Below are 11512 nucleotides of genomic sequence, written 5' to 3' on the forward strand. Positions count from 1 at the left end.
ACGTGAGTATCCCTCCAGGACTGAAGAAGAATGTCCCCCTTCCGTCAAAGAAACTATCTCCAAAAAACAGTGACGCAACTTCAGACACGTCCGTTGGGTCCGATGGCATCTGCTTCACCCCCGGATCACCAGTAAACTTTCCCAAAGTGGGGGTTTTGTCCACTTTATCCCATGTAGCTGTCCTGACACTCGCACTTTCAACGGAGCTCTCACTTTCACTTGACACATTTTGGGCAGCCCTGTGGTCCCCGTCACTGTCACTGTCACTGTCACTGATAATGGCCTCGCTATCAGAAGACGAAGCAGTTGGCAAATCTCATAGCTCATCGGAGAACATATCTAATATTTCCTGTCCTCCGAGAGATCGCAACTGCTTTCGTCTCTGAGCCATGTTGAACTGGTAGCTGCATGGTTCATACCTGCAAGATTGGATTAGAACAAAGCCAATTTTGTTTAGGTTGTGACAGGAAATGACGCTGGTCAAGTTACTAGATAAGGCAGCAATCATTCCCAAGGTCATCTACGCAGTAGTTACGATTCAACGAAGCCACACAGCGATATATAGCGTTTTGCAACATAACGTGACCATAGAGGGCCATATGGCCCGTCCGGTCCGCAATGTGATAAAAAGGTAGATGAAGTACAATGTGAAGCTAGAACTTATACCTCATCCACCCCATTTTAAGCAATTTTCACTGCAAAAATAATTTCTTTTAAGTCCGAAATTCAATAACAATGTACGGTATTTATCTATCTACAAATCCATGTGACAAAATCATAATATGATAAAACTACCATAATTTATATTTTATCACTTAATACAAGAATTTGTTATGACACTTTTTTATTGTTAAAAATGTATTCATTTAACACTGCAATTCAATAATAATATACTGTATTTATTTACTTACAAATCCTGATGACAATGGTTCATGTGACCAAATCATGTAGTGGCTGAAAGAGGCAATAAATTCATTAAACCATTGAAATTTTTATTGATTTTACCTGATTTTATTAAAATTTCATTTACTTAACTACTGTGTCGATGGCTCCAATAACCCAATTTATAACAGAATAGGATGAAAAAAAAAATAAAAAAAAAACTTCATTGCACATATACACACACACACACAGTGATGTCACTGTCAGGCAGAACAAAATATTAGAGAAATTTTAGTTGATTACAAATGTAATACTGGCAGCAATGAAAAATGATGGACAAACATAATATTAATTCCCCTCATGTGCTGCTAGTTGGTTTCACTGTCTGATAGCACTGTGAAACATGCAGTATGATTGCTCCACCAACAGAAAGCATTACACAAGAACAATGATTTGAAGTCAGGTTTCTGTGATTACACAGCAATAGGCTGGTTTTCCATTTGTGCACATGTCATGAACACGAAATATTTTTAGAAGAGTAATGAAATACTGTACTTCTTATGCCCTGATTTACATCACATAAGTTTATGTCTTTAATACTTCATGCACCAAGGGTGTAATATTATAGAAACTGGCCTCATCTGCCCTAAACTTTTTTTTACATATAACAGTATCAGTGAAGGAAAATCTTGTCTTCAATCTTAACATCATTGGTGTTTGTGATTTTCCACCAGAGAAAATGATTCATTCCCACAGACATGCTAACAAAAGTTCTTATATGTTTTGGAGACTGCAGTATGTCCACAACATATGCAAACTAGCCTATCATATGGTGTTGTCATCCAAAAGAAGGAATATGTAAGTCTCAATATATCACTGTGAAAGCCTTAAAACCTCAAAATATGCTTCTTAAGCTTGCTGTTGAATTTGTGTTAGTCGTGTCCTATTTGACTCTGATATAATAACTGTTATTCCCTTTTGTGAAAATGTGGCATTTCTTGTATATTTATAATGCTTCTGATGCAAACATTATATTGGTTTTAAACTTCAGAGCCAGCTGTGTGAGTTTGTTTGTATTATGTAATGATCATGTTTCAACTTTGAAATAAGAAAGGAAGATATATTGAATTTTGAGTATGTCAGGATCTGGAAGGTGATGATTCACCTGGAAAGGTGAAGGAAACTGTTTAAAATTTCAGTCAAAATAACCAGTACTCCTGCTGACATTTGAACTGAGTATCGTCTGAATGAAAATTGAAAGTTTTATTACACTTCATGTTATTCATATTGGTTTAGAGTCTTGTACTGCTTAACAGTTTCTATAACAGCATATACATGGCACAAGAAGTGTTAAATAAGTTCAAATGGTGGAAATCAGGGCATTTTATTACTGTTCTAAAGATGTTTCATGTTCATAATATGTGCACAAATGAAAAACCAGTTACAAACTTCTGTTACAGGGAATTCACAAGAAACCAGTCACCACTGTTACTCCAGTGAACACAGCAACAAACCAAATCCAATACATCAGCACGACGGACAGTTCCTCCCCAAGTATCAACAGATTTTCAACAGGCCTACTTCATCCACAGTGGAGCCCTCCAACCAATATACCATGTACTACTGGCATAAGAATGCCTAACCTTACAGACTGTAAAAGGTATTATACATGTAACTCCACATATGGCATAATATTCGCTTACACCTGTCCACCACAGACAGCCTTCAATGTGTACACACATGTCTGTGACACAAGTATTTACAAATGGTGTGAAAGGCAAACTGGAACTTATAATCAACCTTTCATTCCACCCAGTCCTACAACTGTAATTTCTCTCACTACACCACTTCCTACCTCATGCTCAAAACCTGGGAAAACTCCTGACCCACAGTCCAGTAAGCATTATTTTGTGTGCTATTTCCAACGTGACAGAATTAAAAAGTACAGGATGGCTTGCCCAAATACCCTACACTACTGTGCATCACAGAGAGTATGCAAAAAGCCAAGTGATTGTTCTGGATAGCTGAAAAATTCCTTCATTCCTATAATGCATTATCATATCACCTATCAGACGTGCATCACTGCAATCTTACCAACTTAATCAAATGAGTCATGTTTCATATTATTGCCACTATATCAGCATTGCTCAGCCAGTGTAGTATGATGTAAGTCAGAATGTGCTACAACATTTTAATTCTAATGCATTTCTACACATTCAACAGTAATTCACAACAGCTTGCTCAGCACTCTTCTGTCACCTCATCAGAATATCCCTTTACTACACTCTTGTGGCCTCGACACTTCCGTTGGAAAATATTTTTGATTCTCTACTTTTAATTACTCATTTGAGAGTTCAAAATTACAGCAGTTTTCAAATTTCCTTACATTTGTTAAACACATTACTTTTCAGGTAAGTTATTCTTAATTCTTTTTTACAAAAAGACTATACATCCCAGAATCCCCAAACTCTCAATCCTTTTCAAGATATCCTCTCTTTACACTAATACATTTTATCCATTGTCCCAGCAAGTTACTGGTGCCAGCAGCATAAAAGGTTCTATCCTGACTGCATAGACCATTTGGGATACCACGTTTCAATTCACGTTTGAAATTTCTGTCCTCCTACATACTCCTTCAATGATTCAAACAAATGAAGGTCACTGGGAGCTAAGTTGTGTGGAGTGGTGTTATTATATTTATGTGTATTTATGCGCTCCATTTGTGTGCATATTCCCATGCAGTTGATCTAGACCAGTGCATGTCACTTTATTGACAATAATATCAGTGTGGTGTTTTCACTGTTAACACCACCACACCAATATTCATACTGCTAAACAAAACAAGACAAAACACATGGACACCACAAGAAGGTGGTGCAAGAAAAGAAAAAGAGTGATGTTCTCAAGCGAACGTATTTTAATGTGAATGATAAAAATGCAATAACAAAGGAATAATTTAACTTAAGACTAATAAAGTGTAGCAATTTGAAGAACTGAACAGTTGCCTGATGGCTACATGGGGCTGAAACATGTAGCAATTTAAATAGACTGTAAATAGATGCATTAAAGATGGAAGTGTGTAAAGTGATGCATCAGTGTAACAAGATGTGGAAATACAATATTATACCTAAAAAATTTGCAGTAAAATATTATTCACAGAAATCAATCACTAAATTACGTAACACTTAATTCACAGTTCTAGATACCATCAACATACAGATTTAAGCTTTTTAAGAAAAGTGGGCATCATAAGGTATTGCCTGGACTTGTTTTATAAGGGGGATTCAAGACACACAAAAATAAGGCATGAAAAGAAAGACTGCTACAAACCCTGAGTTGGAGAATTGAATGCGGAACCCACTTCCGATGAAGTATCAGTACTAGAACTGCTAGGAGCTGGAGATGTCTGTATAGTAAGAGGAGTGGAGTAGTCGGGAGGACACAGCGTTGCACCCGATGCTGCTGCTGTTGCTGCAGCCACTGCCACCACTGGTTTTTCTTGCAGATCCTCCACATTTCTACTCAAACACGATACAGAAATAAGTTCTCACTACATAACAATTACTCCATTTAGTAAACAAGGTGAATTTCTGCTTCTTACTTACTAATTCTACAGTGCAGTGTTTTCCTTTAAAAGCTGATAGTTACTCAACTAGTCAAGAGAAATACTTTCCTTTTATGGAAACCAAAGAGTCATTATCTCACTAATTAATCAACCAAACAAGTAACTCCATGGAGTAAAGTCCTTCTTGAGAAGCTAACAGTTGCTCAGCTAATCAGAAAGTTCTCAATATTTTATGGAACCTCAACATTCATTACCACATTCAAAATAGCTTACCATTACCAGACCTTATCCTGGGCCAGATGAATCCAGCCCACACCCTCTCATCCAATTTTTGTAAGATTAATCTCAATATCTTACTCCCATTTATGCATAGGTCATGTAAGCGGTCAGGTTTTCCTACCAAAACTCTGTAGGCATCTCTCTGCTCTAACATGTGTGTTACATGCCCTGTCCATCTCATCTTCTTTGGCTCCTAATAATATTTGTTAAGGAGTTCAAATTATGAAGCTCCTTATTGAATTGAATTGAATTGAATTTATTTACATTCTATAAATCCTAAGCAGGTTAGTACCTTTGGATACAGAACATGTCAAAAGGTTACATACATAAGTACAGGCAATTTTAGCTTAAAAATTAATATAACTTAATTTTACATCATATTATCTGTGGAGTGTGTATTATAATACACACTCCACAAATTTAATCTGCTTAAGTTTCCTTGTGAGTACAATTCTGATTCATGTCAATCTCAGAATATATCAACTTTGGCACAGTGTCAAAGCATGTATCAGCTTTCTTTATATTGTAGTTCTGTCTCCAATTCTGATGACAAACTTAATATACTTCATTTTCTTTGCATTTATTTCTAGACCAACCTCCTAATTACATTAACAAAAGCCTATCACTGGAAAATACAAGGCTACAGTTTAATCTAGACTACACCTTCATATCTTGCTTCTTGCGATCTAGTTTCGTATTATCCTCCCATCAATGTCCATATTAACTCTCTTCGGTCCAAATATTCTCCTCAGCACCCTATCCTCAAACATCCTCAATCTAATATTATATTTTAGCATTCTGTGGCACTGAGGCATTATCCTTATTATTAAAGTACACGTTAATAATGCAATATAAATAATATAAANTGATAATTATCATTCAGCTCCAAATTTTTGTACCCCACATTCCTTCTAAAAATGTAGAGATTAAAATGTACAAAACTGTTGTGGGATGTCGAATCTGGTGGTGCAGAGTGCTGATTGGGTAGCTCTTGCTTCACTGTGGGAGTCTCTGACACTATAATTGTGCCTTTTGTTTTGTGTGGGTATGAAGTTTGTTCCTTCACAATAAGGGAATAACATAGGTGAAGGGTGTTTGTAAGCAAGGTGCTTAGGAGAATATTTGAACATAAGAATGAGGCAATAACAGTGGTCTGTCAAAAACTGCATTAATACATTATTATACATTAATACATTATTATAATACATATNTTTTAACATATACTTAATCACTTTTAATGTATAAAATATACTTTTAGTGTCCTACTGACATTTTAATAATTTTAACAACATAAAGTATTAAAACTGTTGCATTATTGATGTGTACTTTGATAATATGGATAACCTTCAATCTAAATTCCTCCTTTAAAGTCAAGAGACCAAGTTTTAATCTTTATGTTTTCAGACAGCAGATGAGAAGATAAAAGGTTCTGGATTGAATGGTAGCAAGCATTATCCGAACTCAATCGCCTTTTAATTTCCTTCTGAATCAAATTTTGATTTGTTACTATTGTTCCCAAATATCTCATCTGACCACATTTTCAAAGAATCTGTTACCTATCTTTATGTCATGACTCTGCCCTACATTCTGGTGATGAGAGAGCAACATACACTTAGTTTACTTCCAGACCAACCTCCTTACCTAGAGTCAATTAAAGTGTCTGTGTTTCTCTTTGTGGTATCTATGTTATCTCCCACTAGATTCACATCATCAGCATAGACCAGTAGCTGATGTATCCCATTTAATTTCAGTCCCACCTGGTTTTCCTGGAAGTTCCTAATTGCATATTCTAAAGCAAAGTTGAAATGTTGAAAAGCAGCATATATCAAGATAATGAACCAGTCACCAATCAAAAAATATAAGATCTCCAAAGAAATAAATTCAGCAAACACAAAGTGTTGTTCTCTGCACAAAGCTTAAGTAAATGTACAAAACTATATTTGGTCACAAAGAAAGATCTTTTTCATGTAAAAATAGCAAAGATACTTAAAAGAAGAATTGAAAGGAAAATAGAGGATATACTTGGAGAAGATCAGTTTGGATTTAGAAGAGGAAAAGGAACCAGGGATGCAATTGGGATGATGAGAATTATAGCAGAATGAACTTTGGAGATAGATGAAGAACTGTGTGTTTGCTTCATAGACTGGCAGAAGGCATTTGACCGTGTAAACTGGACCAAATTAATGCAGATCCTAAAGGAAACAGGTATCGATTGGCGTGTAAGAAGATTGATTAGCAAATTGTACATGGATCAGAAAGTTAGAGTATGACTGGACAGAGGGGAGACAAGAAGTGTGCAGATTGGAAGAGGAGTTCGACAAGGATGCTGTTTATCACCAATTCTGTTCAACTTGTACAGCGAATGCCTTACCAAGGAAGCTCTGGATGGGCTCGGAGACTTCAAAGTAGGAGGGCAAATTATTCAAACTGTGAAATATGCAGATGACCTTGTGTTAATGGCTAAGGAAGAAACTGTGCTACAGGGCATGATTGATAGACTAATTGAAATTGGAAGGTGCTATGGCATGGAAATGAATGTGGAGAAAACAAAAGTAATGAAAATTTCGAGACAACCAACCCCAGTCACAATAAAGATAGACCAAAAACAACTGGAGAATGTGAAATGTTTTAAATATTTGGGTAGCTTGTTAACAGATGATGGAAGGTGTACTAGTGAAATTAAATCCAGGATTGCCATGGCAAAAGCCGCATTTAGCAAGAAGAATCTTTTCACCGGCAAATTGGACTTAAATTTGAGGAAGAAACTAGTGAAATGCTACATTTGGAGCATAGCTCTGTATGGGGCTGAAACATGGACACTTATGGCAGTAGATCAGAAACATCTGGCAAGCTTCAAAATGTGGTGTTGGAGAAGGATGGAGAAGATCAGTTGGACCGATTATGTGAGAAATGAAGAAGTGTTAATTAGAGTCAGTGAGCAGAGGAATATCCTACATGAAATAAGAAAACAGAAGGCTAATTGGATTGGTCATGTTTTATGGAGAAACTGCCTTCTAAAAGAAGTTATTGCAGGAAAGATAGAGGGGAGGATAGAAGTGACAAGAAGACGAGGAAGAAGATGTAAGAAGATGCTGGATGACCTTAGGGACAGAAAAGGATACTATCATTTGAAGGAGAAAGCTCTAGATCGCAATAAGTGGAGGAATTGTTTTGGAAGAGACTGTAGACCTGTCGTCTGACAGATTACTGATGATGATGATGATGTGAAGGTAACTGCTACAGATCCACAATACAGAGGCTCTACTGCAGCAGATGTATATTTCAGGTTTGATATTAAGACACATCAACACATTCCTTGTATAATTACCATGTCATTTCAACTGAACATTCAAGCAAGACTTCATTTTCACTAGCCTGAAGGCGCAAAATTCAGTAGAAATTTTACAATACCAAAAATTATAGGTTGCCAGTATGGATATTGATTTCATAGTTATTTAACAAATCTGTATAAAATATAGCATTTATGTAAGAAAAAGCTATGGAATTTCCCTTTGTCTTACAACCATCTCAAAATGTCCCTTCTATTCACAACACTGAAATTTCTGCTCTTCAAAATGTGCACAGCTCAGACACAGATTGGGGGCACGACTGAAATGTACACTGTGTATAAGAACCTTACCCAGTAAGTTTCACATGGATGGGAGCTGAATGTTTTCAGTGAAAATTCATGAAGCTTTCTTTGTTTATATTTTGAAAAATTCAGGACACAAAAATTTTTACTATACCATTAGGCAGTCTTATATACACTCCATATGAACCGAGTTTCGTAGGGATACATATACCAGTTTTGGAGGTTAAAATACGACCTCACTAATTCAGACTAACTGGAAGTGAACCCTTGTCCAAATGAGTGAAAGTCCAAACTACAAAAGTGTTACTGAAAATATGTTCAGGGAAGTTTTAAAATGGACTTCATATGTCTTTTTAAGCAATACAAATTTATTTTGAAACTTAGATAGCACATCATAAAATAAACTTAGTATCACTGAGACGGTGTTCTCCATATTTAGAATACTTTGACTTTAAATCACTTTTAAAATGGTCTTGATGTTTGACATGAGAACTATATGTATGTACCATCATCTCTGTTAGCACTACATGTGGCAGTTTGTGATCGCTGATCATGTAAATGTGATCATTAAGGTTGTAATGAACAAAGGAAAAAAAAAAACCGTTTCCCAAATTAGTGAGGTTTCACTGCATCTTTCTACATATACTGATACTACTACCACATGAATAACAACCAACATCCCACCGGCTTCAGTATTCTACAGCTTCAAAACAGCTGGCTTATTGGGCACAGCAGTTTGTGATTTTATTTATAACACCCTAAAAGCAGGCTATTTATTAAAATATAGAATTCTGTTGCCACTGTGCACTTGTTGATCTGGTGTGGAATGACTATCAGGAAGGATGAGCATGCAGCTGCCCTTTGGGATATTTCACTGGTATTTGGCTGTAGAGACTGAGAAAATATTCTGATGGAATACGACCATTTGCTAGGCAACACTTCAGTAAACACTGCCTGAAAGCTGGAATAGCAACAAAAACGGAAGTACATGTTGCAATGGATAACACAGAGTAACAGAGGAACCATCTGAGATGGTGACCTACATTTGGACTGCCTGGAAGTTATAAAAGAGCCGTAATTCATTTGCAATGGAGTTCAATGTCTGAGCAGTCATTCGTTGTTCATCACTCATCACAGTGAAAGAGAAGATGCTTGTAGTTTGGTAAGGATTGGAGCAAGTTGTAGGTCATTCATTGTGATTGTAAAGAAATGCCAACAAAGCCAATCATCAAATCCAGAACCCATTATTTGTCACACAAACCCCTCATACATGACAATATATAAGAAAGCTGTCAGAACAGCAGATTCACCTCCCTAATGTAATTTGGATGTATTATTGCTGTGCTAACCCACTCTGTCCTGCTGTATTAATTTATAACTGTAATATCTGTCTGCCAACTATATAGAAATACACTGCTCTTCTGATTTTCTTAAACTGCATAGGTGCTCAATGAAACTAATAATACTGACACCTGTGAACTTTGAGAATTGCACATTACCTGTTCTCAGAACTTGTTGCCTTGGCTAATGAAGTGTTATTAGAATCTGCTGGTGCTATAAGTGGGATTTTGGCATAATTGTGAGTTTCCAAAACTGGATTTGGAGTCAAGTACGAATCTGAATCAATGAGGGAAGAGTCTTTGTTTCTTCCTTCTGAGTTAGTGGATGCAGAATTCTTTGGGCTGTTTGCATCCGGAGTGGATGGATGTGTTCCATTCAATTTAATTTTCTCACTTTCACCATTCTTCTGAGGTTCTTTTTTTGTATTTTCACTGATGGAACTAGAATGACCATCATCTAATTCTTTTTTATCATCACCATTTTCCATATCATCTTTGCCATTGGTCAGTTCTGGGTGAGTTAGCTTTACAAGTTGCTGTAGGGCTTCCAACACTATTTGTCTGCAAACAGTGAAGAAATTAGTGTAAAATGATTTCTCTCTCACAGAACCAAAACATTTAAAGAATGACTGACAACCTCTTTACCAATACCAGTTCTGAGTTTTAAAAACAAGTGTTTACTTACATAATTTCACATCCTGCAGAATTAATCCAAATAAAATGAGACATATAAACTATCGGCATATAATCTAAAATAAAAACTTGAAACTCTCTAGTATACAAATGCATGCACAACTAACTCTGCTGTTTATTGTTATTCCATGGCTATGCTGTGCCAACTGCTAAGATTATGTAGCATCAGCTAATAAAAAATAGAATGATCAACTAATGACTCTATCAGAAAGAATAAGAATGCAGTTATGCACATTTTAGGGTCCTTTAATGGCAAAGGGAAAGGAGAGCTCTGTCAGTATAGCAACTAGGCTATAGGATGGGTGACCAAGGAACTGGGGTTCAATTCCTGGCAGGAGAAAGATATTGTGACATGTGAAACCACTGTTGGGCAACAGGATATGGAACGAGGTTATGCAACAGTAAGGAAGGCGGTGTTTCTCCGTGCCGTGCCAAGCCAAAGTGCACTGGTTGCCATGCAGAGTTGCAGTAAACATCTCTCAGCAGCATTGCCCAGCAATGCCTCTGTAAACACAGCAATTACGCAACAAGGAAGCGAGGTGCGTTTTCCGCTGTCCGACTGAGGGTTTATAAGAGTCAGGAATAAAAAGAGGGAATATCTGAAAGAAAAAATTGATGAGCTTGCAGTGAACAGTAAGAACAAGAATATTAGAGACCTGTATAAAGGAATAAGTGACTTTAAAAGGGGTTACCAGCCCAGCAGTAACTTAGTGAAGGATGAGAATGGTGATCTGCTTGCAGATTCCCACAACATTCTGAATAGGTGGAGGAACTACTTCTCGCAGTTATTGAATGTACATAGGGTCGGTGATGTTAGGCAGACAGAAATTGATACAGCTGAGCCGTTAATAACTGATCCTAGCCCTTTTGAGGTTGAAAGTGCTATTGCAAAATTGAAACGGTATAAATTGCCAGGTAGTGATCAGATTCCAGCAGAACTTATTCAAGCAGGAGGCGAAATATTACATTCTAAGATCCACAATCTAATTACTTCTATTTGGCATAAGGAAAAATTGCCTGATCAGTGGAAAGAGTCTATTATTGTACCAGTTCACAAGAAGGGTGATAAAACTGACTGTAGTAATTATCGGGGGATATCACTGCTATCAACTTCATATAAAATTTTGTCCAATATTCTTCTTTCAAGGTTAAGTCCATATA

The 11512-nt window shown here is 36.6% G+C and overlaps 2 protein-coding genes across 2 annotated transcripts in view; one reads left to right on the forward strand and one right to left on the reverse strand.

The window, feature by feature from the left end:
- LOC111861225 (ubiquitin carboxyl-terminal hydrolase calypso) overlaps positions 1-11512 on the reverse strand; it is a 41372-nt gene that overhangs the window by 18828 nt on the left and 11032 nt on the right. Inside the window, exons 6-7 of the mRNA XM_023845621.2 lie at positions 9818-10219; positions 4213-4400 (exon numbers count right to left, since the gene is read on the reverse strand). Of these exons, the coding sequence (XP_023701389.1) occupies positions 4213-4400; positions 9818-10219 (590 nt within the window). The remainder of the gene's footprint in view (positions 1-4212; positions 4401-9817; positions 10220-11512) is intronic.
- LOC117282060 (probable endochitinase) lies at positions 1311-3019 on the forward strand. The gene is made up of 2 exons (XM_033750234.1): positions 1311-1740; positions 2343-3019. The coding sequence occupies exons 1-2, from the start codon at positions 1693-1695 to the stop codon at positions 2904-2906; spliced, it is 612 nt and encodes a 203-aa protein (XP_033606125.1). The 5' UTR covers positions 1311-1692; the 3' UTR covers positions 2907-3019.

The sequence above is a fragment of the Cryptotermes secundus genome, unplaced genomic scaffold (genome assembly GCF_002891405.2).
Source record: "Cryptotermes secundus unplaced genomic scaffold, Csec_1.0 scaffold2310, whole genome shotgun sequence".
NCBI lineage: Eukaryota > Metazoa > Arthropoda > Insecta > Blattodea > Kalotermitidae > Cryptotermes > Cryptotermes secundus.

Excerpts from the sequence above, each read along its gene's own strand:
- LOC117282060 (XM_033750234.1), top strand. The coding sequence starts at position 1,693 with ATGCAAACTAGCCTATCATATGGTGTTGTCATCCAAAAGAAGGAATAT. Across the intron at positions 1,741-2,342 it reads TCATCCAAAAGAAGGAATAT|GGAATTCACAAGAAACCAGT; the intron begins GTAAGTCTCAAT and ends CTTCTGTTACAG.